Raw genomic sequence first — 27,296 nt, forward strand, 5'->3', positions numbered from 1 at the left:
AGCGGTGGGCGTACTTCCGACCACATGGCCGGCAGCGCTTGTTAAATGCCGTTGTCAGAGTATGACAGCGGCATTTAACTAGTTATTGGGCGTGGGCGGATCGCGATTCCGCTCTCGCCCATGCGGGCACGTCAGCTGTTGAAAACAGCTGACAAGTTGCGGCTTTGAGGTGGGCTCACAGCCGGAGTCCATCTCAAAGCGGGGGATACTGCCAGCTGACGTACTATTCCGTCAGCTGGCAGAAAGTGGCTAAGAAAACCTAGCATGGGCTTCTATTTTTGGAGCGAACTACAGGATGATAGTGGGGGTGTTCGCTCCATCCAGGCTGGGTCTTACAAGTGGCCCATGGCCAAAGATTCCATTTAAAAACCCTGCAGCAAAAGGTTGGGTGTGGCAGAGTTGGTTTGCAAACTGCAGAGCAGGTGGCTCTGCAAGATTCAGCCTGTGTGAAGTAACACAGAGCCAAGCGAAGCCAAAAGGCCTGGCACCACTTAGCGTGACACGGCGGTGCAGTCACCCATGGCAACCGGTCTCGGATACGTACTGTCTTGACTCCCGGTTGCGATCCGGAGGATAACATTTGTTTTCCATTTGTGAGTTAGGTTGGACGTTTTGAATTTTCCTGTGGTCACTTCCTATCTGTTGAACTGCACCAACCCCGCTGCACTAGAGAACCTTAACTAAGCCTTTTCTTGGTTGCCAGAATTACTGGTGTCTGTCTTGCTATTGTTTTTTTTTTCCCCTCGCAAAAAAAAGTTTTTTGAATTTTAGCCACAAACGCCTGTTTCTCTTGTTTTTACATTTACACACACCTCTGCTACATATCACATTTACAAACACATACAATGTGTATTCATTACCCCATTTTGCAGTTCCTTCCAAGTCATGTGAAAGGTCCAGGTGCTAGTCAGTTGGAAGGTTCTTCAGCTACTCACTCAGGACGTGCAGCCTCTGTGCAGGTACCGGTATTTTCCTCTCCTGCAGTGCGCCGATTACATAGAAAAGTGTGGGGCAGGAGGAGAGAGCAGTTCTCTCAGTGATCAGGAAGGACACCGTCTCAGCGTTCTTCTCCGTCTCAGCAAACTGTTTCCAGACTCACTTATTAGCAAGAAGTTTTAGTGCGTCCAAAAATACAGTAAGTTCTAAAGTAATTTTCTTTCTCATTTAATTATGTGATGGTGTGTTATTCTTATTTATTATTTTACTCACTCATATAGTCATTAATTTAACAGCACTTTACAGATATTATCGGCACTGTCCCCATTGGGGCCCACAATATAAATCATCTACTGGTATGTCTGTTATATGTTTTCTGTCCAATTTGTCAATAAAATTGATAGTGTCTTTCTCTTTGTGAGTTATTATTTATAGGTCAACAAATTATGATTTTCCAGTCATTTATTTCTCACATTCTAGGTATGATAATTACTTCTCCCCATGTGGGATTTTGATGTTTAAGAAAGTAACATTTTAAGGTAAAACACTTCCCACATTATGAATATGAAAAAGATTTCTACCCTTTGTGAGTTTTCTGGTGTGTAACAAGATGTGATTTATATAAAAACCATTTCCCACATTCTGAACATGAAAGAGACTTTTCCCCTTCGTGAGTTTTCTGGTGTACAATAAGATGCGATTTTTGGTAAAAAGATTTCCCACATTCTGAACATGAAAAAGGCTTCTCCCCTGTGTGAGTTATCTGGTGTCTAACAAGGTGTGATTTCCGGTAAAAACATTTCCCACATTCTGAACATGAAAAAGGCTTCTCCCCTGTGTGAGTTCTCTGGTGATTAAGAAGGTCTGATTTCTGTATAAAACATTTCCCACACTCTGAACATGAAAAAGGCTTCTCCCCTGTGTGAATTTTCTGGTGTCTAACAAAACTTGATTTATCTGCCCAACATTTCCCACATTCTGAACATGAATATGGCTTCTCCCCTTTGTGAATTCTTTGATGTGCAGCAAAAATTAATTTATGTGTAAAACATATCCCACATTCTAAACACGAAAAAGGCGTCTCCCCTGTGTGAATTCTTTCATGCCTAACAAGTTCTGCTTTCTGGGTAAAATGTCTCCCACAGTTGGAACAAGAAAATCTCTTCTCCTCTGTGTGAATGTTTTGATGGTTAGCAAAAGGTGTTTCGAGGGAAAAACTATTTCCATGCTGTGAATGTGTAATTGGCATCTTTGCTTTAAGAGCAGTTTGTTTTTTAATGCCTCTTTTCTGAATTTTATTTTTATTAATAGTCTGTAATGAGTCAGAAGATATGACCTGCTTCAAATGATCAGACAATAGATCTTTGCTCTGAAGGGATAGTGGTATATCTGGAGTAATGTCATTCACTTCAATTGTATCCTGTGGGATCTCAAGGTCATCTGATTTTAAAATTGAAGATGTCAGCTGTCCCTCTGATCTCCTGGTACAGTCATCTGCCAAAAATAAAATCAATTATTATTTTTGAATAAAATAGCCTTGAAATTTATGTTTGAATATTTCTACTCAAAATCTCCATAGAAATGTGAGGTTATGTTGTAAAAATGAATTATTCCCTAAGACAATGACAGTTCATAGTCTATTAAAAGACCTCATAGCATCAACCAGTGGAGTGTGCTGTTCAGCTGTTTATTCATTCTGTCTCCAAAATATTGCAATAACAAGTCACTAAAAATTGTTATATAGGAGAAAATGATACTAATAAAAACTTTTACTCACCTCATGACCAGGCCTAATTTTACAATTCTGTGTCATATTGTAATTCATGATAGTGGTAACATTTGTTTGATATGACTTCCATTTATTTGTGAAAAAAAAAAAAGAAATTTGGCAAAAATGTTGAAATTTTAAAGTCACTAAATCAGAGAGTCATGTCGCACAAAAAAGGTAATAAATAACATTTCCCACATTTCTACTTTACATCAGCACAATTTTTGAAAGATATATATATTTTAGTTAAGAAGTTTTAAGGATTAAAAGTTGACCAGCAATTTCTAATTTGTTCAACAAAATTTACATTTTTATTTTATTTTAGGGACCATATTACATTTGAAGTGACTTTGAGGGGTCCATATGAAAGAAAATACACAAAAGTTATACCATTCTAAAAACTGCACCCCTTAAGGTGCTCAAAACCACATTTAGGAAGTTTATTAACCATTTAGGTGCTTCACAGTAATTTTTGGAGTGTGGATGCTAAATGTGATTTAGGCACACTGTCAGAAGGGAGAGTGGGATTTAGCTTTGATAGTGCAGCATTCACTGAATTTCTTTTTTGGGTACGAGGAACCATTTTGCTTTTCCAGAGCCTTTGTGCTACCATGACTTGGAAGCACTCTATATTTCTGTTAACAGATGACAGAGCTAAGTGGGGACCAAAACATGCCATGCTCCCAAACAGTAGTTTTCTCCCACATATGGGATATCGGCGTACTCAGGACAAATTGGACAACAACTTTTGGGGTCCAATTTCTCCTGTTACCCTTGGGAAAATAAAAAGTTGGTGGCGAAAAGATCATTTTTGTGAAAAAATTTGATTATTTATTTTTACAGCTCTAACTTATAAACTTCTGTGAAGCACTTGGGGGTTCAAAGTGCTCACCACACATCTAGATAAGTTCCTTAGGGGGTCTAGTTTCCAAAATGGTGTCACTTGTTGTGGGTTTCACTGTTTAGGCACATCAGGGGCTCTCCAAATGCGACATTGCGTCCAATCTTAATTCCAGCCAATTTTGAGTTGAAAACGTAAAACTCCTTCTCTTCTGAGCTCTGCCATGCGCCCAAACAGTGGTTTACCCCCACATTTGGGGTATCAGCATACTCACGACAAATTACACAATAACTTTTGGGGTCCAATTTCTCCTGATACCCTTGGCAAAATAAAAAAATTTTTGGTCTGAATTAAATTTTTTGTGAAAAAAATGTTCATTTTTTTAAACATTCAAAAAATTCCTGTGAAGCACCTAAGAGTTAATAGACATCTTAAATGTGGTTTTGAGCACCATGAGATGTGCAGTTTCTAGAATGGTGTCACACTTGGGTATTTTCTATCATATAGACCCCTCAAAGTGACTTTAAATGAGATGTGGTCCCTAAAAAAAATGGTGCTGTAAAAACGAGAAATTGCTGGTCAACTTTTAACCCTTATAACTCCCTAACAAAAAATTAGTTCCAAAATTGTGCTGATGTAAAGTAGACATGTAGGTTACTTATTAAGTATTTTGTGTGACATATCTCTGTGATTTAAAGGCATGAAAATTCAAATTTGGAAAATTGCTAAATTTTCAAAATTTTCACCAAATTTCAGTTTTTTTCACAAATAATCGCAAGTCATATCAAAGAAATGTTACCACTAACATGAAGTACAATATGTCACGAGAAAACAGTGTATCACCGGGATCCGTTGAAGCGTTCCAGAGTTATAACCTCATAAAGGGACAGTGGTCAGAATTGTAAAAATTGGCCCGGTCATTAATATGCAAACCACCCTTGGGGGTAAAGGGGTTAATCAATGCTACAACACTCCTACTAAAGGACACCAAGTTAGGACAGTTCCACATAATATGAAACATATCTGCTATGTTAGTTTTGCATCTAGGACAGTGGGCACTTGAGCGAAATCCTATATTAAATAAGAATTGGGGTGTCCTGTATACCTGGTGTATCACATATATATGGGACAGTCTACGGGATTCGCTTAAAGACAGCTGTGGAACTCTTTCCAGTATATCTGACTAGTGATTTTCCTCTATAGGTCCCATTACACTCTCTAATTTCTCTTTTGATCACATTGGCTGGTTTGTCAATATAATGTCTAATAGAATGTTATAAAGTAACAAGATCAATCCATGAGAACTATGTAGATTAGCTATTCTCTGTATTATGGAGTTTCGGGGTACTCTCCTTCCAAAACAATGCTTTCCGCCCGATACGCGTGCCTAATTTGTAAGTATTTATAGAATTCAGAGGAAGGTAACCCATATTTGTTTTGCAGCTGTGAGAATTCCTTAATCACATCACCTATCAGCACTTGATTAAGTCTGTTTAAACCCTTGGCGCTCCAGAAGCCAAATCCCACCAGTTGGTATAGATTTGGGAGCCATGGAGTGTTCCATAATGAAGTATATTGTGAAAAACGTTCTATTCCCTGTAATATTTTCACCGTCCCCAAAGGTTAATGACATAACAGCATAGTTGGGATTTTGCCTCCAAGTGTCCCAAACTTATGCACATCCAATACCTCATAGAGTTTATCCGATTGGAAATAGTGCTGTAGCAACATACGCTGAGCTCCTCCTTCCCCAGGGTCATCCCATCCCCGAATATGTTGAAGCTGAGATGCCACATAATATACCCATGGGTTTGGAACCGCAAGCCCTCCCATTGTTTTATTTTTTTGCAATGTTCCCAATTTAATTCTCAGAGTCTGTTTGCACCTTATTAATTTTCTGATCTCCTGACTGACTGAAAAACCTCTGATTTATCCATACTGGGGAGTTATGTAGAACGTACAGCAAATATGGCATCCAGATCATTTTGACAAGGTTAGCATGGCCCACAACCGACAACGGTAACTTAGACCAGGCGCCTAGACAATTTACAGGAAAAAGTAACAGCCGCACTCAAATAGATTCTTTGTTTTTGCAAAACAGTGCTCAAATTTACACTACCGTTCCAAAGTTTAGGGTCACTTAGAAATTTCCTTATTTTTGAAAGAAAAGCACAGTTTTTTCCAATGAAGCTAACATTAAATGATTCAGAAATACACTCTATACATTGTTAATGTGGTAAATGACTATTCTAGCTGCAAACGCCTGGATTGTAATGCAATATCTTCATAGGTGTAGAGGCCCATTTCCAAAAACCATCACTCCAGTGTTCTTATGGTATTTTGTGTTTGCTAACTGTGTTAGAAGGCTAATGGATGGTTAGAATACCCTTGAAAACCCTTGTGCAAGTATGTTAGGACAGCTGAAAACAGTTTGGCTGATTAGAGAGCTTATATACCTGACCTTCCTTTGAGCTAGTTGAGAATCTGGAGCATTACATTTGTTGGTTCCAGTAAACTCTCAAAATGGCCAGAATAAAAGAACTTTCATGTGATACTCAACAGTCTATTCTTGTTCTTAGAAATGAAGGCTATTCCATGAGAGAAATTGCCAAGAAACTGAAGATTTCCTTCAACAGTGTATACTACTCCCTTCAGAGGAGAGCACAAACAGGCTCTAACCAAACTAGAAAAAGTGGGAGGCCCTGCTGCACAACTGAGCAACAAGACAAGTATATTAGAGTCTGTAGTTTGATAAATCGACGTCTCACAGGTCCTCAATTGGCAGCTTCATTAAATAGTATATGCAAATCGCCAGTGTCAATGTCTACAGTGAAGAGGCGACTCCGGGATGCTGGCCTTCAGGGCATAATGGCAAAGAAAAAGCCATATCTGAGACTAGCTAATAAAAGGAAAAGATTAATATGGGCAAAAGAACACAGACATTGGACAGAGGAAGATTGGAAAAAAGAGTTATGGACAGACGAATCCAACTTTGAGGTGTTTGGATCACACAGAAGAACCTTTGTGAGATGCAGAACAACTGAAAAGATGCTGGAAGTGTGCCTGATGCCATCTGTCAAGCATGCTGGAGGTAATGTGATGGTCTGGGGTAGCTTTGGAGCTGGTAAAGTGTGAGATTTGTACAAGGTAAAAGGGATTTTGAATAAGGAAGGCTATCACTCCATTTTGCAACGCCATGCCATACCCTGTGGACAACGCTTGATTGGAGCCAATTTCATCCTACAGCAGGACAATGACCAAAAGCACACCTCCAAATTATGCAAGAACAATTTGGGGAAGAAGCAGGCAGCTGGTATTCTATCTGTAATGGAGTGACCAGCGCAGTCACCAGATCTCAACCCCATTGAGCTGTTGTGGGAGCAGCTTGACCGTATGGTATGCAAAAAGTGCCCATCAAGCCAAACTTGTGGGAGGGGCTTCTGGAACCATGGGGTGAAATTTCTCCAGATTACCTCAGCAAATTAACTGCCAGAATACCAAAGGTCTGCAATTCTGTAATTGCTGCAAAAGGAGCATTCTTTGACAAAAGCAAAGTTTGAAGGAGAGAAAAATTATTATTTCAAATAAAAATAATTTTCTCGAACCTTGTCAATGTCTGGACTAGATTTTCAATTCGTTTGGCAACTCATTTGATTAATAAAAGTATGAGTTTTCATGGAAAACACAAAATTGTCTGGGTGACAATAAACTTTGGAAACGTAGTGCATTTTTAGAGTACACCACAGAGAAGGATAAGTAACACGAAAATGCGGTAAAGTTTCGACCCTAACCCGGGACTTTATCAAACCTCACTGCAAAGGATACAGAGAATAATACAATATTAGTACAATATAATAGTACAGTAGTAATATTAAGGTGCAAACAAACAAAAAGAATAAAATGAGGTGCTGTACACATACTGTATATACATGTGGGTACAATAAATATACAACATGAACTAGGGATGGATATCAAATAAGCCAATACACAGTCCCTAGAATAATGGTTAATTAGGCATATAGGACAAGCGATAAAGCAAGGTACATGATTGCAGCATAGATGCTAAGGAGAACGATCAAAAATATTAACTAACATAGATAGCTCATTCGGGTACTGGGGGATCAGGGTGAGAGTATGCTGGAAGAGAACACTGACCTTGTGCAATAGAGAAAAATGGCCAAGGGGCTTCAGCAGAGGCATAGAAAACAGAAGTCCCAGCTGGGGCTGTAAAGATGGAGTAAGATCATTAGATAAAATAAAGTAGTAGTAGAAGTAGTGAAAGTCAGGGGTTAACTAGAAGGTAAACTAACCTATTACTTGTAGCAGGATGTGGTGGTGAATGGATACATTGGTGGCCTCTTGGGTTAAATACCACAGTGCTGTGTGGGCCCCAGTAATTCCAGAAAGTATGCAGGAGAAGGAGGCTTGGGAAGCATGCGCATGCGCACAAGCCATTGCGCTGTACAAGTATAAGCCCATCGAAGCCTCAATGGAATCTATCCTGTCTCCTATCTCCATTTTTTTTTTTTTAAATTACTAACTCCACTAACTAAAAAAACTAGGTCCTTCATTTTAGACACTGGTCATTTCCTTAGAACCATCTCACAACTCCCAGAGATTCCACCTGACTACTTTTAGTAGTGGCCTCAGCTCTTTGTCCAACTTTTCCAATCTCTCATCATATGAGAGACTTTGCATCCCTTGTAATAATCTAGTAGCCCGCCTTTGAATTGACTCTGATTTCTGAATGTCCTTTTTTAAATGTGGAGCCCAGAACTGGATCTTATATTCTAGATGTGGCCTCACAAGCAATTTATTCGCTGGCATTTTGCTTTGTAGTTTAAAAGATAATAATAATTTTTATTTATATAGCGCCAACATATTCCGCAGCGCTTTACAACTTATAGAGGGGACTTGTACAGACAATAGACATTACAGCATAACAGAAATCACAGTTCAAAACAGATACCAGTAGGAATGAGGGCCCTGCTCGCAAGCTTACAAACTATAGGAAAAGGGGAGACACGAGAAGTGGATGGTAACAATTGCTTTAGTTATTCGGACCAGCCATAGTGTAAGGCTCGGGTGTTCATGTAAAGCTGCATGAACCAGTTAACAGCCTAAGTATGTAACAGTACAGACACAGAGGCTATTAACTGCATAAAGTGTATGAGAACATGATGAGAGGAACCTGATTATGTTTGTTTTTTTTTATAGGCAAGTAAGAGTCAGTATCTTCTAATTCCATGGGGTAGATGAATCATCCAGGTTCAAAGTTCTATAGAAGAAAGGCTTTCAATGCCCAAAGTATTCTGAATAGTTTCGGAATGGAGGGGGGGGGGGGCAATATTATGGTATAGAAGCAAAATGGTGATATGGTCGGACCACACCACTGATAAAGCAGACACATCTGGTGACTGAGAAGAATCTGAGACTTCTCTGCATTTAGTGGTTACTACTCACCTGGGTAGTCATATGTAGGAATCTCCTCCTTACACCACTCATAACTCCTCACATATATTTCTGTAGTATTAATATGGGTCAGATCTTCACCCTGAAATAAATATTGTAAAAGTCACAGACAGATGGAGAAGTCACATCTATGATCAACTCTAATCCTGCCGTCTCCACCGTTCTCATTACACAAGTATAAAACATACAATACTGGTGGATAAAACAAGACTGAGTACAAGACCTTCACAGCTGTCTATACATCATAAAGGAGATCTCATGACACCTTCTCTCCATCTACCTGTTGATCCAGAAGAACATTGGGATCTTCTTGTTTACAGTCCTGTGGAAGAAGAGGTCGGGGACATCTCTCTGGTGTTGTCCTCTTACTGGATAGATCTGGAGGAAACACATACAGGGACTGTTTTCATTCTTTACATAAAAATAATTATAGGCTGTGTGTATTTAGCCCTATTACCTGGTGATGTGAGGGGCTGGGGAACCTCCATCATGAAGTCCTTGTACAGATCTTTGTGTCCTTCTAAATACTCCCACTCCTCCATGGAGAAATAGACGGTCACATCCTGACACCTTATAGGAACCTGACACATACAATGATACAGTCATCCCCCTAATCACTTCATTGTGTTACTGTATAATGTCTCAGAATTCCCAGCAATGTCACCTCTCCAGTCAGCAGCTCAATCATCTTGTAGGTAAGTTCTAGAATCTTCTGGTCATTAATATCCTCATGTATCAGGGGGTGAGGTGGAGGCCCCGTAATAGGTCTCAAAGGTCTTCCCCATCCCTCAGACACAGGGGCCTGACAGTGGCCACTAGAGGTCTTCTTCACTACTGTGTAATCCTGGTTATGGAGAGACACATTAATAAATCTCACTGCAACATTTCCAGAGTCCTCACCTCTCCAGTTCTGTCCATCTGTTATTCCAATAGATAAGAATGATGTAAGCAGTAAGCTGGAAGAGGATCTTTAGGGTGAGTTGTAATAGCCTCTCTGTGGAGTTGGAGTCAGAATCTATGTCCATTTTGGAAGGAGTAGGAGCTGGTATAAAATGGACTGACTGACTCCTAAAATCTATAATAAATTGGGTACCGCAATTTTTTCATAAGAATTTGGGAAAGCTATGAAATGGCTGTTCTGTTACTGAGCTAAGATTCTAGGCAAGATGAATCTGTGCTGCACTTTATGTACATGCTTAGTAGTGAGGCAGGGCTGTGGAGTCAAAGTCATGGAGCAAGAGACGGAAATCAGGGAAATTGAGGAGTCGGAGGTTTGGCTTACCGACTCCACAGCCCTGATCACCTCTCCAGTTCTGTCCATCTGTTATTCTTATAGATAAGAATGATGTAATGTGACGTCATCAGAATCTCCCACCTCTCCAGTAAGCCAGAAGAGGATCTCTAAGGTGAGATCTAATATCTTCTCTGAAATCTTCTCTCTGTCCATATCCATCCTGGACAGATTCATCAGGAAAATTCTATTAGATAGAAGATCCTCACTGAGACGATCCGATATTGTAAGAACCTGGATGGGGAAAAGATAAGGTCAATGTAACATCATAAAGAACCCATGTAATAATATAAAAAGAGGAAACATGTATATATTCTCTTTGTCTAGCATAGACTGGAACATAAGATGAATTGCTGATTAAGACACCTAAATGCTCCCAATAACTGGCTATGTCAGTCCCTGCTTTGGCTACTGAATGGAATGGCTGTAGAGATGACTTGTTCGTTGAGACAGACCAGGGGATAGATAAACTGGTGAGGGACCAAAGCAGTGGTGGCACAGGAGTACAGAAGATCATTAAAATATTATTCTTTTTATTTTTTATTTTATAGTGTTCATTTGTTTCATTACATCTATTAATAAATCCTATATACACTGCTCAAAAAAATAAAGGTAACACTTAAACAACAGAATATAACTCCAAGTAAATCAAACTTCTGTGAAATCAAACTATCCACTTAGGAAGCAAGACTGTTTGATAATCAATTTTACATGCTGTTGTGCAAATGGAATAGACAACAGATGGAAATTATTGGCAATTATCAAGACACACTCAATAAAGGAGTGGTAGTGTCCAGAGGCTGGAGGCGCTACCAGGAGACAGACCAGTACACCAGGAGACGTGGAGGGGGCCGTAGGAGGGCAACAACCCAACAGCAGGACCACTACCTCAGCCTTTGCGCAAGGAGGAACAGGAGGAGCACTGCCAGAGCCCTGCAAAATGACCTCCAGTAGGCCACAAATGTGCATGTGTCTGCAACAAACAGTTAGAAACCGACTCCTTGAGGATGGTCTGAGTGCCTGACGTCCACAGATGGGGGTTGTGCTCACAGCCCAACACCATGCAGGACGCTTTGCATTTGCCACAGAACACCAGGATTGGCAAATTCGCCACTGGCACCCTGTGCTCTTCACAGATGAAAGCAGGTTCACACTGAGCACATGTGACAGAGTCTGGAGATGCCGTGGAGAGCAATCTGCTGCCAGCAACATCCTTGAGCATGACCAGTTTGGCAGTGGGTCAGTAATGATGTGGGGTGGCATCTCTTTGGAGGGCCGCACAGCCCTCCATATGCTCTCCAGAGGTAGCCTGACTGCCATTAGGTACCGAGATGAGATCCTCAGACCCCTTGTGAGACCATATGCTGGGGCAGTTGGCCCTGGGTTCTTCCTATTGCAAGACAATGCCAGACCTCATGTGGCTGGAGTGTGTCAGCAGTTCCTGCAAGATGAAGGCATTAAAGCTATGGACTGGCCCGCCCCATTCCCCAGACCTGAATCCGATTGAACATATCTGGGACATCATGTCTCGAACCATCCACAAACATCATGTTGCACCACAGACTGTCCAGGAGTTGGCGGATGCTTTAGTCCAGGTCTGGGAGGAGATCCATCAAGAGACCATCCACCGCCTCATCAGGAGCATGCCAAGGCATTGTAGGGAGGTCATACATGCACGCGGAGGCCACACACACTACTGAGCATCATTTCTTTGTCTTGAGGCATTTCCACTGAAGTTGGATCAGCCTTTACCTTCATTTTCCACTTTTATTTTGAGCATCATTCCAATGCCAGACCTCCGTGGGATATTAGTTGTGATTTACATTGATCATTTGTAGGTTTTATTGTTCTCAACACATTCCACTATGTAATGAATAAAGATTTACAACTGGAATATTTCATTCAGTGATATCTAGGATGTGGGATTTTAGTGTTCCCTTTATTTTTTTGAGCAGTGTATTTTAGGCCACACACAATAACTACCGTAGTTTCTTCCTTGGAGTCGGCAGCTGAATAAATTTCTCATAGACTCATCTTCCATAACGCTAATTCTCGTCTCATTTACGGACACTGAAATCGGCATTAGCAATACTGCAGGAGATATTCATTACACGTGACATGAGAAATAACTACTTCATGATGAGGACAACATCTTCATCTTCTACTATGGCTCTAGAAACATATCTGGTCAGAGTCCATCACTGACTCCATCACCACCGGCCGCCTGTATGAATGTTTCCCGTCTTCACTGGGCATTAATCTTCTATCGTGTTAGATCTCATGTCTGATTCATATATAGAAGTTTGAGGCATTTATAAAAGCTTCTTATGTTTACAAAAATTTGGCTGATAGGGATTATTTGATACCAAAGCCTCCATGTACAGGGTTTTATGGCTTTTGGTTTTGGCCTTAGCTTTCCCATATTATAAGAGAAACGCCAAAAAAAAGCACATATTGAAATGTTTAAAAAGAAAACTGCCACTGACAATTCTTGTTAAACACCATGTAAATAGCGTAAGGCACATTTTGTTCCTGATCATATATATTCACCGCAGTGATGTCACGGGCACGGCTGCAACAATAATCCTGGCAGTTTAATTACTTGCTGCTGTCAGAAGCAAAATGGCATCTAAGAAGGTTTGACAGAGTTCAGCTCTACGCCCAGCCCCATACATATTAGACTAAATTCAGATGAAAGCACCGATTTAGGTGGGATTGGTCGACTATACAATATATTTGGTGGCCTCTGGACAGATATATTTAAGGGCAGAGGAGGATCTGGCATGCTGAATTTCAGAAGCTGTTCCATTTATTCTTCCTGTAGATAATCCTAGAGAAGTTCTGTAGGCGACTTGCTCATAGAGACCACCGGAAAACTTGAATGTTTGTATGTATGGAGGAGTCAGGAAATAAATCTGTGATTACTTGGTCAACAGTCATCTAAAGTGTATTAGTATTGTGTTAGTATTACACTGACAAGCAAGGATACTAAACCACACTACAGTAGTGCAGTGCATGACCGCAACAATCAGAGGCAAGGGGTTGTCCGGTTCAAATCAATAAGTCTGTAGTCACTCTGCATGCACGCACTGTGTGCTGCAGGGATTCACCATTTTCCGACCTGGGACCAGAGGGTATTTATGGGTTATGCATAATTCCAGCTAGTGGGCTCCGCCTTGCTCTCCATACAATTTTATGGAGAGAGGCCGTGCCCTTTAGTCAGACAAGCCTGTTGGCCGGAAGTATGCATAACTCATACATACATTCCCAGGTCGGAAATCGGTGAATCCCTGCAGTGCATAGTGCGTAGTCTGGGGGATTCATAAGTCTGCAGTCACACAGAGTGACTATAGAGTTATTGATTCAGACTAGACAACCCCTTTAAGTTACTTCCATAACAAAATAATTATATTCTATAATCCAATACAAATATCGAGCGGTAAATATTTCATATGTCTCAAGTTAATTTGTTTCTGCACCAAGACTGGGCTGCGCTGTCTGGGAAACAAAATTCAACCCCATCAATGCATATTCCACTGTATGTAAAAAAAATTTGAAATGATGGTGATAGTGGGGATTCAACAGCTGAATTGTAAGAAATCTAAATTGATTACTTCAATGGTAGTCATGTATCATTCATTTTACCATATAGAATCCATGCACTTCCTGATTGATACTCAAACCTATTATAAACTAAAACAAGACCGCACAAAACAATTTAATGAAGAACTCAAACGGTTAGTGAATAAAGCATGACGGTAATGGTATACTTAACAGGAAATTTAAGTTTGCATTAGGCCCCTTTCACACATCAGTTTTTTACCATCGAATTTAAAAAAAAACGGATCCGGCGACTGATGCCGCCGAATCCGTTTTTTTCTCATAGACTTGTATTAGAGATGGATTGCGACAGATGGCCTCACGTTTCATCCGTCGTTCGCCATATACATAGTAATGATTTTTGTGTCCGTCGTTTGCTACAATGGAAGCCCAAGGCGCCAGATCCGTCAAATGATGGAATCCAGCAAGGGATTCCATTTTTTAAACTGAGCATGCTTCGATTTTTTTTTTAGGATCCAAATAGCTGGATCAGCTAGTCAGATCCGGCGAAAAAAAAACGGATCCGTCGCATCAGTTTTTCATAATTTGCGATGGACCCTTTTTTTTCTTCAAAATTCGACGGATTGCGACTGATGACAAAAAACTGATGTGTGAAAGGGGCCTTACGCAAAACCCCGAAGTTGGCAACATTTTATAATATGCCTAAAATGCATAAAATGTTATTAATCCAACGTAACGTCCTGTAATTTTTTAAAGAAGCTGTGCAATGGCCTATGTGTCCAGATATGTTCAAACCCATTTTCAGCCATGTGTATCCCAACTTCCAGCATACCTTAAAGACATTAACCATGCTATTGAAATATTACACACAATCACTTGGAAACAAGGATACATTTTGGGAACATTATATATCACTTATATCACATTATGTCACTTCATTACACAGAGTAGTTGAACTTAATAAATGATATGGATGTGAGGCAGTTAAAATTTTTATGATCAATTTTGTTGCATAATTATTTTGAATACAGTGGGCATACGTACCGTCAAACATGGGGAACTGCTATGGGTACAATGTTCGACCCTATCTACGCTAATCTATATATGGGCCACTGAGAACATCTTAACATGTTGGGGAACTGTAGTGATGATATTTTTATTTGGAAGTGATCAGTAGAATTACTCTTAGATTTCTTTACTCGGATCAATTACAGTGATTTTTTAATAAAATTTACTCATTCATACAGTAAGCTAAGTATTAACTTTCATTACTTAAACATTTTTATTTGTAACTAGAAGATATGAAACAAGTGCTATTATAAACCTGTGGATTCTAATAGTTTTAACACCACTACAAGGTGCCACCTCCCAATTTGATTCACCTAAATTTCCAAGAGTCAATTTACGTGAGTACAACAGAATGTTACATATATTAATGACTTTTTAGAGGAGGTACCTCAGGGTACATGGCATCATCATCTCATGGGGTGGTGACACCCCTCGGCAACTACAATCAATATGATTAGCTTTTCAATTCTGAACAGCCAATCACAGCATTTTTCAGTGTTTCAGGCAATAAGATTGTCTGAAACACTGATGTCCATGGTAGGATCGGTGCTGTAAAACTGTGCCGAGTGCTTATCAGTACTTGATTGCTCTATTTTTATGCAATTTTTTCATGCATCCTGCAACAGCCAAGCGCTGATGAGTGACTCAAACCATGCTCACTGTTTTTCAGGATTTTTTTTGTGCTTGTCCACTCCCCCTTTTGCACAAGTTCCGTGTGTGCATCCTCCAGCCACCGAGCGTCGATCACTGACGTAAATCACTGATCCGCACTCATGCTTGCTGTTTTCCTCTATTTTTTCTCACTATTTTTTCTCCCCCTCCCCTTTGCACCACTCTGTGTGTGCGTCCTGAAGCCACCGAGCCACTGATCAGACATACACAACTGATTAGCACCTGCAATTGTTCTTGACAACACTTTTTTTCCCTGCCTATTTTTGCTTTTTATCCCCTTTTTGCACCATATCCATGCGTGCGTTGTACAGACGTTGTGGTCGATGACGAACATCACTAACGGGCCTCCAGTTGTTTCTTTTTTCATGAAAAAAAATAATTAAAAAAAATAATTTAGATTAGTTGATTGGATTGTAGGGGACAATAAAAATGCACTGCAGTAATCATCATCTACTACAGCATATTTTGCTGAATTGAGTTAAGAGTTTGTAAAGAGTGAAAATATACTGTAGTAATCGTCGTCTACTCTGGTATTTTTTACTGAATTGAGTTTGAGTTAGTAAAGAGTAAAAATATACTGCAGTAATTGTCATCTACTATGGTATTTTTTACTGAATTGAGTTTTTGTCAGGGTGGAAAAAAAAGAATCATCCCTAGGTCCATCCTACAGCTGTCAAGTGCTGATCACTGAGGCACATCAGTGATCAACCTCCGGTTGTTGCTTTTTTTTCCTTTTACCTTTTTCTTTCTTTTCTAAATAGAAAAGAGTTTACACAAAACGCACACAAGCACACACATACACCCCCACTTGAATAAAATGCGATACACAAACACCACATATGTAAAAAAAAATGTCCTGCTCGTCCTAAACCCGGTATTCATACACTGACATTCAGGGAGAGGATCCCACCATCCTGTTTTTCCTCCTCCTCTTCTTCAAGTGATGCTTGACTGCCACGCAGACGCCTCAGGACAAAAACCAGCGCTCATTGTTGATGAGGATATAAGGACCTCACCCCCTAAGATTATGAGTTACTAATTCCTGATTTTGTGGAGCAATCAGAAATCAAATTTGACACAAGCGGCCTCACAGAAATTGACTTTTTTCAAAGTCTTTTTCTCTGAAAATTTTGTAAACCTCATGGTTGGCCAAACAAATTTGTACGCCCAGCAATTTTGGGCACAAAACCACACTTTATAATTTCCTACCTGGACTCCTGTAGACACAGTAGAAATGATGAGGTTTTGAGGCCTGGTCCTTCACATGGGGATCCTGAAGAAGCCAGAACTTCGGTAATATTGAAGTGTTGATGTTTTATACAACACTCTAGTGTTCCGAATGCCCATAAATGTTTTGAGGCCATCCACAAATTCTTTCATTATATTGATAATGCATGGTGTCCTCCCCGAAATGACCCCAACTTTGTCCATCTTTTCAACATTCGGCCATTCATTGAGCACTGTAGGAACAAGTTTGTTGAGGTGTACGTGTCCCAAAGGGTCATCTGCGTTGATGAGTCCCTAATCCGTTTCAAAGGGAGTCTCAAATTACAACAGTTGTACCTGCCCAGTAAGAGGGCTAGGTACGGAATTAAGCTATACAAACTGTTTGAGAGTATCTCTGGGAACACCCAAAAGTTTAGGGTTTATGGAGGGGGGGGGACTCCCGAGTTGAACCCCATTAATGCCCCTTTATCCTGGGAGTAAGTGGGATCTGGGGCACCCACTGTTGGATAAAGGTTATCACCTCTATGCAAATAAATTTTATACCAGCATCCCACTGTTCAAGCCAGTGGTACTGTCTGCAAAAATCAGAGGCCTCCCTAAAACTCTAATTGGGCAGATAATCAGAAGGGGTGACAGCAGAGCCCAATGGAGCGACAACATGCTGGTGGTCAAGAACAAGGACAAGAAGGATGCATACTATTTCACATAAAAAATATGTATTAATGGGTATAATATTTGGTGATATTTTAAAACTATGCTTACTTTTTTATAGATATATTTTGCTTTTTTACTTCGTTCCTCTATTGGACTTTTAATTATGTGGCTCTGATCGCGGTTATAAAGTATTGCAATGCATCATAACTGTCATTGCTGCACTGACACAAACATTCATGATAACAACAATCGGGCCATCGCAAGGACGTCAATCAGACGGGAGCCCACTCCCTCTCTAATCCATATACACTCACTGGCCACTTTATTAGGTACACCTGTCCAACTTCTTGTTAACACTTAATTTCTAATCAGCCAATCACATGGCGGCAACTCAGTGCATTTAGGCATGTAGACATGGTCAAGACAATCTCCTGCAGTTCAAACCGAGCATCAGTATGGGGAAGAAAGGTGATTTGAGTGCCTTTGAACGTGGCATGGTTGTTGGTGCCAGAAGGGCTGGTCTGAGTATTTCAGAAACTGCTGATCTACTGGGATTTTCACACACAACCATCTCTAGGGTTTACAGAGAATGGTCCGAAAAAGAAAATAAATCCAGTGAGCGGCAGTTCTGTGGGCGGAAATGCCTTGTTGATGCCAGAGGTCAGAGGAGAATGGGCAGACTGGTTCGAGCTGATAGAAAGGCAACAGTGACTCAAATCGCCACCCGTTACAACCAAGGTAGGCCTAAGAGCATCTCTGAACGCACAGTGCATCGAACTTTGAGGCAGATGGGCTACAGCAGCAGAAGACCACACCGGGTACCACTCCTTTCAGCTAAGAACAGGAAACTGAGGCTACAATTTGTACAAGCTCATCGAAATTGGACAGTAGAAGATTGGAAAAACGTTGCTTGGTCTGATGAGTCTCGATTTCTGCTGCGACATTCGGATGGTAGGGTCAGAATTTGGCGTAAACAACATGAAAGCATGGATCCATCCTGCCTTGTATGGAGCATCTTTGGGATGTGCAGCCGACAAATCTGCGGCAACTGTGTGATGCCATCATGTCAATATGGACCAAAATCTCTGAGGAATGCTTCCAGCACCTTGTTGAATCTATGCCACGAAGAATTGAGGCAGTTCTGAAAGCAAAAGGGGGTCCAACCCGTTACTAGCATGGTGTACCTAATAAAGTGGCCGGTGAGTGTATATAGAATCGCTTCTATAGTAACCAATCAGGTTACTCACTAACAAGTGAGAAATCAATGTCCAATCAGAATGGACCAATGTGTATTATGGAGGTATTTTGTAGGCAGGTCACTCTTACGGTTCAGAGGTCATATGAAACATACATGGTGAATGAGCAGGGGATCACTGAGAGGAGCAGATGGTAAAATTAGATGAATGTTAAAGCGCTATTCTCATCTCCAAAATGCTATCTCAATACGTAGTAAGCGTAATAATATTATCAAATACTTTTAATTAGAAAGGTAGTACAGTTCTTCTGATTAGCTATGTCGCTCACCCCATGTGCAGGGCATTGCAGTAGTTTAGATATCCATGGTTAAGACCACTAACTGTCCCTAGATGAGAGTAAACGTCTCCATGTGAATGGGTACTTGTGAAACCTCTTCTTAGACTAACATTCTCTCTCTCTGTGGAGGGGTAATGGACCTGTTGCGATTAAAACACCTGTGGCTGGGAGGCGGAGTGCTCGGTCAGAAGGCTAAAGAATAAATTTCAAAAAACTGACCGTCACATCCAAACATAGACTTAGGGTATGTGCACACGTCCGGATTTCTTGCAGAAATTTCCTGAAGAAAACCGGAAATTTTCTGCAAGAAATCCGCATTTTTTTTTTGCGGTTTTTTTTGCGTTTTTTTCGCTTTTTTTTAGCATTCTGCAAGCGTAATTAGCTTGCAGAATGCTAAAGTTTTCCAAGCGATCTGTAGCATCGCTTGGAAAACTGACTGACAGGTTGGTCACACTTGTCAAACATAGCGTTTGACAAGTGTGACCATCTTTTTACTATAGATGCAGCCTATGCAGCATCTATAGTAAAAGATAGAATATTGAAAAATAATAAAAAAAATGGTTATACTCACCTGCAGGCGTCCGTTCCTATAGATGCCGGTGTGGTTCAGGACCTTCCATGACGTCGCGGTCACGTGAGCGGTCACATGACCAGTCTCGACCAATCACAAGACCGTGACGTCATCGCAGGTCCTTCACCGCACACCAGCTATAGAAACCGAAGCGGCAGCATGCAGCAGAGAGGCGGGAAGACATCGAAGGTGAGTATAGGACTATTTTTTATTTTAATTCTTTTTTTTGGACCAATTATATGGTGCCCAGTCCGTGGAGGAGAGTCTCCTCTCCTCCACCCTGGGTACCAACCGCACATAATCCTCTGGGAAGTAAGCAGATCAATGCACTTCCAGGTGTGCGGAATCCCCTGCAATTCCGCATTTTAATGAACATGTTGCTTTTTTTTCCGCGATGCGATTTTTTCGCGGAAAAAAAGGCTACATTTGCACAAAAAATGCGGAATACACTGAAAATAATGGGAGGCATATGTTAGCGTTTTTTCGCGTTTTTATCACGTTTTTATAGCGAAAAAACGCGAAAAAAACGCGAAAAATACTGAACGTGTGCACATGGCCTAAGGCTACTTTCACACTTGCGTTTGTAGCAGCTGCGGATTTCCTCCGTGAAGCCCCGCCCTCCGCTGCTAGCTCCGCCTATTTCTGCATGCGGCTGGCATGCGGCCTGTGTACCTATATTTAACATTAGGTACGCAGGTCGTGCCGCAGTATGCGGATGCTTCCGCATGCGTCGTTTTGATGATGCGGAAAAAAAAATGGCCAATTTTATGTGTACCTGGTAGCCACTTTAGGGCATCTCTCGTATACCAGGTCCTACGCTTTTCTTTCCTCGCTGAGAATAAACGTCTCCATGTTACATAGTTATTAAGGTTGAAGGAAGTCCATCTAGTTCAACCCATAGCCTAACCTAACATGCCCTAACATGTTGATCCAGGGGAAGGCAAAAAAACCCCATGTGGTAAGAGTAAGCTCCACCATGGGGAAAAAAATTCCTTCCAGACCCCACATACGGCAATCAGACTAGTTCCCTGGATCAACGCCCTATCAAGTAATCTAATATATATACCCTGTAACATTATACTTTTCCAGAAAGGTATCCAGTCCCCTCTTAAATTTAAGTAATGACTCACTCATTACAACATCATACGGCAGAGAGTTCCATAGTCTCACTGCTCTTACAGTAAAGAATCCACGTCTGTTATTATGCTTAAACCTTTTTTCCTCCAGACGTAGAGGATGCCCCCTTGTCCCTGTCACCGGTCTATGATTAAAAAGATCAGCAGAAAGGTCTTTGTACTGTCCCCTCATATATTTATACATTAACATAAGATCACCCCTTAGCCTTCGTTTTTCCAAACTAAATAGCCCCAAGTGTAATAACCTATCTTGGTATTGCAAACCCCCCAGTCCTCTAATAACCTTGGTCGCTCTTCTCTGCACCCCCTCCAGTTCAGCTATGTCTTTCTTATACACCGGAGACCAGAACTGTGCACAGTATTCTAAGTGTGGTCGAACTAGTGACTTGTATAGAGGTAAAATTATGTTCTCCTCATGAGCATCTATGCCTCTTTTAATGCATCCCATTATTTTATTTGCCTTTGTAGCAGCTGCCTGACACTGGCCACTGAATATGAGTTTGTCATCCACCCAAACACCCAGGTCTTTTTCATTGACGGTTTTGCTCAGAGTTTTAGAATTAACCCCTTCCCGACCTGTGACACAGCGTATGCGTCATGAAAGTCGGTGCCAATCCGACCTGTGACGCATATGCTGTGTCACAGAATGATCGCGTCCCTGCAGATAGGGTGAAAGGGTTAACTCCCATTTCACCCGATCTGCAGGGATAGGGGGAGTGGTACTTCAGCCCAGGGGGGGTGGCTTCACCCCCCCGTGGCTACGATCGCTCTGATTGGCTGTTGAAAGTGAAACAGCCAATCAGAGCGATTTGTAATATTTCACCTATGAAAATGGTGAAATATTACAATCCAGCCATGGCCGATGCTGCAATAGCATTGCCATGGCTGAAGACCACGATCTGCCCCCACCCCACCCCACCGATCGCCTCCCCAGTCGTCCTTTTTTGCCCCGATCTCCTGTCCGCTCCCCTCCTCCCTCCTGTCGGCTCCCCCGGTCCTCCTGTCCGCTCCCCAGGTCCTCCGATCCCTTCCCCCGTGTTCCGATCCCACCCCACCCCCATACTTACCTAGCTCCGATGTCCCTCCCGGTGTCCGGACGTCTTCTTCATGGGCGCCACCTGTTATGACCCCAATGGCAGAGGGTCTCAGAGGTTATTACCAAGTCTGCACACACAAAAAAACAGCTCATAGGGCAGTGGTAACTAGGCTGACCGTATAACTGATCCTAGCACAACAAATAGCAGTAGCCGGGGAACGTACCTACGTTGGTTCTAGACGTCTCGCGCCAGCCGGATGACTAACTAACCCTAGAAGGGAAACAATAGACCTTTCTTGCCTCCAGAGAAAAGACCCCAAAAGTTGGATACAAGCCCCCAACAAATAATAACGGTGAGGTAAGAAGAAAAGACAAACGTAAGAATGAACTAGGTTTTAGCAAAGAGAGGCCCACTGACTAATAGCAGAATATAGGAAGATGACTTATACGGTCAGCAAAAACCCTATCAAAATTTCCACGCTGAATATTCAAGAACCCCCGAACCGTCTAACGGCACGGGGGGAGAATATCAGCCCCCTAGAGCTTCCAGCAATATCAGGAATAACATTTAGTACAAGCTGGACAAAAATAAGAGCAATGCAAATAACCAAAAAATAAGGAAGTAGGACTTAGCTTATTTTGCAAAGAACCAGGACCAGCAGACAGGAGCAAACAGAAAGGAACTGATTACAACGATGCCAGGCACCAGACTGAGAATCCAGGGAGTTTAAATAGCAACACCCCTGGACTAACGAACCAGGTGGGTACCAAGCTGGGGAAAGAAAATCAAAGTGTCATGTCGCTAGTGACCACAAGAGGGAGCCAAAAAGTTCAATTCACAACAGCCGCCATCTTGGAAAATGGCGGGCGCATGCGCAGTGCGCCCGCCGAATCTGCCAGGTGGCAGATTCGTTCCTGCACATTTTGGTCGCTGTGATAAGTTCTATCACAGCGATCAAAATAAAAAAAATAGTAAATAAATCCCCCCCTTTATCACCCCCATAGGTAGGGACAATAATAAAATACAGAAAATATAATTATTTTTGTTTTTCCATTAGGGTTAGGGTTAGGGGTAGGGTTAGGGGTAGGGTTAGGGGTACGGTTAGGGGTAGGGTTGCACTTAGGGCTAGGGTTGCACTTAGGGCTAGGGTTGCACTTAGGGCTAGGGTTGCACTTAGGGATAGGGTTGCACTTAGGGCTAGGGTTGCACTTAGGGTTAGGGTTGCACTTAGGGTTAGGGTTGCACTTAGGGCTAGGGTTGCACTTAGGGCTAGGGTTGCACTTAGGGTTGCACTTAGGGCTAGGGTTGCACTTAGGGCTAGGGATGCACTTAGGGCTAGGGTTGCACTTAGGGCTAGGGTTGCACTTAGGGCTAGGGTTGCACTTAGGGCTAGGGTTGCACTTAGGGCTAGGGTTAGAATTAGGGTTAGAATTAGGGTTGCAATTAGGGTTAGGGTTGGAATTAGGGGTAGAATTAGGCTATGTGCACACGGTGCGGATTGGTCGCTGCGGATTCGTATCAGTTTTCCATCACGTTTACAGTACCACGTAAACCTATGGAAAACCAAATCCGCTGTGCCCATGGTGCGGAAAATACAGCGCGGAAACGCTGCGTTGTAATTTCCGCAGCATATCAATTCTTTGTGCGGATTCCGCAGCGTTTTACACCTGCTCCATAGTAGGAATCCGCAAGTGAAATACACACAAAAAACACTGGAAATCCGCGGTAAATCCGCAGGTAAAGCGCAGTGCGTTTTACCTGCAGATTTTTCAAAAACTGTGCGGAAAAATCCACACAAATCCGCAAGGTGAGCACATAGCCTTAAGGTACCTTCACACGAAACGACTTTGTAACGATATCGCTAGCGATCCGTGACGTTGCAGCGTCCTCGCTAGCGATATCGTTGTGTTTGACACGCAGCAGCGATCAGGATCCTGCTGTGATGTCGCTGGTCGCTGAATAAAGTCCAGAACTTTATTTGGTCGTCCGATCGCCGTGTATCGTTGTGTTTGAAAGCAAAAGCAACGATACCAGCGATGTTTTACACTGGTAACCAGGGTAAACATCGGGTTACCAAGCGCAGGGCCGCGCTTAGTAACCCGATGTTTACCCTGGTTACCAGCGTAAAAGTAAAAAAAACAAACAGTACATGCTCACCTGCGCGTCCCCCAGCGTCTGCTTCCTGACACTTACTGAGCGCCGGCCCTAAAGTGAAAGTGAAAGCACAGCGGTGACGTCACTGCTCTGCTGTTAGGGCCGGAGCTCAGTCAGTGTCAGGAAGCAGACGCTGGGGGACGCGCAGGTGAGCATGTACTGTTTGTTTTTTTTACTTTTACGCTGGTAACCAGGGTAAACATCGGGTTACTAAGCGCGGCCCTGCGCTTAGCAACCCGATGTTTACCCTGGTTACCCGGGGACCTCGGCATCGTTGGTCGCTGGAGAGCGGTCTGTGTGACAGCTCCCCAGCGATCAAACAGCGACGCTGCAGCGATCGGCATCGTTGTCGCTATCGCTGCAGCGTCGCTTCGTGTGAAGGTACCTTTAGGGTTAGGGTTGGAATTAGGGGTAAGACTAGGGTTAGGGGTGTGTTGGGGTTAGGGTTGTGGTTAGGGTTGTGATTAGAGTTAGGGGTGTGTTGGGGTTAGTGTTGGAGTTAGAATTGAGGGGTTTCCACTTTTTAGGCACATCAGGGGGTCTCCAAATGCGACACGGCGCCACCATTGATTCCAGCCAATCTTGCGTTGAAAAAGTGAAATGGTGCTCTCTCCCTTCCGAGCACTGACGTGTGCCCAAACAGTGGTTTACGCCCACATATGGGGTACCAGCGTACTCAGGAGAAACTGATCAACAACTTTTGGGGTCCAATTTCTCCTGTAACCCTTGGGAAAAAAAAATTGCGGGCTAAAAAATTATTTTTGAGGAAAGGAAAATGATTTTTTATTTTCTCGGCTCTGCGTTATAAACTTCTGTGAAGCACTTGGGGGTTCAAAGTGCTCACCACACATCTAGATAAGTTCCCTTGGGGGTCTAGTTTCCAAAATGGGGTCACTTGTGGGGGGTTTCTACTGTTTAGGCACATCAGGGGCTCTGCAAACGCAACGTGACGCCCACAGAGCATTCCATCAAAGTCTGCATTTCAAAACATCACTACTTCACTTCCAAGCACCGGCATGTGCCCAAACAGTGGTTTACCCCCACATATGGGGTATCAGCATACTCAGGAGCAACTGGACAACAACTCTTGGGGTCAAATTTCTCCTGTTACCCTTGAGAAAATAAAAAATTCTGGGCTAAAAAAGTATTTTTGAGGAAAGAAAACGTATTTATTATTTTCACGGCTCTGCGTTATAAACTTCTGTGAAGCACTTAGGGGTTCAAAGTGCTCACCACACATCTAGGTAAGTTCCTTTGGGGGTCTAGTTTCCAAAATGGGGTCACTTGTGGGGGGTTTCTACTGTTTAGGCACATCAGGGAATCTGCAAACGCAACGTGACGCCCGCAGAGCATTCCATCAAAGTCTGCATTTCAAAATGTCACTACTTCCCTTCCGAACCCCGACGTGTGGCCAAACAGTGGTTTACCCCCACATATGGGGTATCAGCGTACTCAGGAGAAACTGGACAACAACTATTGGGGTCAAATTTCCCCTGTTACCCTTGGGAAAATAAAAAATTCAGGGCTAAAAAAAAATTTTTGAGAAAAGAAAAATTATTTTTTATTTTCATGGCTCTGCGTTATAAACTTCTGTGAAGCACTTGGGGGTTCAAAGTGCTCACCACACATCTAGATTAGTTCCTTGGGAGGTCTAGTTTCCAAAATGGGGTCACTTGTGGGGGAGCTCCAATGTTTAGGCACACAGGGGCTCTCCAAACGTGACATGGTGTCTGCTAATGATTGGAGCTAATTTTCCATTCAAAAAGCCAAATGGCGTGCCTTCCCTTCTAAGCCCTGCCGTGCACCCAAACAGTGGTTTACCCCCACATATGGGGTATCATCGTACTCAGGACAAACTGGACAACAACATTTGGGGTCCAATTTCTCCTGTTACCCTAGGGAAAATAAAAAATTCTGGGCTAAAAATCATTTTTGAGGAAAGAAAAATTATTTTTTATTTTCACGGCTCTGCGTTATAAACTTCTGTGAAGCACTTGTTGGTTTAAAGTGCTCACTATGCATCTAGATAAGTTCCTTGGGGGGTCTAGTTTCCAAAATGGGGTCACTTGTGGGGGAGCTCCAATGTTTAGGCACACAGGGGCTCTCCAAACGCAACATGGTGTCCGCTAACGATTGGAGCTAATTTTCCATTCAAAAAGTCAAATGGCGCGCCTTCCCTTCCGAGCCTTGCCATGCGCCCAAACAGTGGTTTACCCCCACATATGAGGTATCGGCGTACTCAGGAGAAATTGCCCAACAAATTTTAGGATCCATTTTATCCTGTCACCCATGTGAAAAGTAAAAAATTGAGGCTAAAAGAATTTTTTTGTGAAAAAAAAGTACTTTTTCATTTTTACGGACCAATTTGTGAAGCACCTGAGGGTTTAAAGTGCTCACTATACATCTAGATAAGTTCCTTGGGGGGTCTAGTTTCCAAAATGGGGTCACTTGTGGGAGCGCTCCAATGTTTAGGCACACGGGGGCTCTCCAAACGCGACATGGTGTCCGCTAAAGATTGGAGCCAATTTTTCATTCAAAAAGTCAAATGGCGCTCCTTCCCTTCCGAGTTCTGCCGTGCGCCCAAACAGTGGTTTACCCCCACATATGAGGTATCAGCGTACTCAGAACAAAATGGACAATAACTTTCGTGGTCCAGTTTCTCCTTTTACCCTTGGGAAAATAAAAAAATTGTTGCTAAAAGATCATTTTTGTGACTAAAAAGTTAAATGTTCATTTTTTCCTTCCATGTTGCTTCTGCTGCTGTGAAACACCTGAAGGGTTAATAAACTTCTTGAATGTGGTTTTGAGCACCTTGAGGGGTGCAGTTTTTAGAATGGTGTCACTTTTGGGTATTTTCAGCCATATAGAACCCTCAAAATGACTTCAAATGTGAGTTAGTCCCTAAAAAAAATGGTTTTGTAAATTTTGTTGTAAAAATGAGAAATCACTGGTCAAATTTTAACCCTTATAACTTCCTAGCAAAAAAAAATGTTGTTTCCAAAATTGTGCTGATGTAAAGTAGACATGTGGGAAATGTTATTTATTAACTATTTTGTGTCACATAACTCTCTGGTTTAACAGAATAAAAATTCAAAATGTGAAAATTGCAAAATTTTCAAAATTTTCCATTTTTTTCACAAATAAACGCAGAAATTATCGACCTAAATTTACCACTAACATGAAGCCCAATATGTCACGAAAAAACAATCTCAGAATCGCTAGGATCCGTTGAAGCTTTCCCGAGTTATTACCTCATAAAGGGACACTGGTCAGAATTGCAAAAAATGGCCAGGTCATTAAGGCCAAAATAGGCTGGGTCATGAAGGGGTTAAGCACATAGTTATACATCTTATTACTTCTACCCAAGTGCATGAC

General features: G+C 42.0%; 1 protein-coding gene across 2 annotated transcripts in view; it reads right to left on the bottom strand.

The window, feature by feature from the left end:
* The window catches only part of LOC143766212 (uncharacterized), a 687,372-nt gene that overhangs the window by 359,786 nt on the left and 300,290 nt on the right, over positions 1-27,296 (bottom strand). The window contains exons 1-3 of one of the 2 annotated variants that reach the window (XM_077253712.1): positions 10,300-10,533; positions 9,682-9,861; positions 9,475-9,598 (exon numbers count right to left, since the gene is read on the bottom strand). The exons of the other annotated variant lie outside the window; for it this stretch is intronic. Coding sequence (XP_077109827.1) covers positions 9,475-9,598; positions 9,682-9,861; positions 10,300-10,338 — 343 coding nt within the window. The 5' untranslated portion in view covers positions 10,339-10,533. Of the gene's footprint in view, positions 1-9,474; positions 9,599-9,681; positions 9,862-10,299; positions 10,534-27,296 lie in introns of those variants that run through there. 2 annotated transcript variants of the gene reach the window in all.

Source organism: Ranitomeya variabilis, chromosome 4 (genome assembly GCF_051348905.1).
Source record: "Ranitomeya variabilis isolate aRanVar5 chromosome 4, aRanVar5.hap1, whole genome shotgun sequence".
Classification (NCBI taxonomy): Eukaryota; Metazoa; Chordata; class Amphibia; order Anura; family Dendrobatidae; genus Ranitomeya; species Ranitomeya variabilis.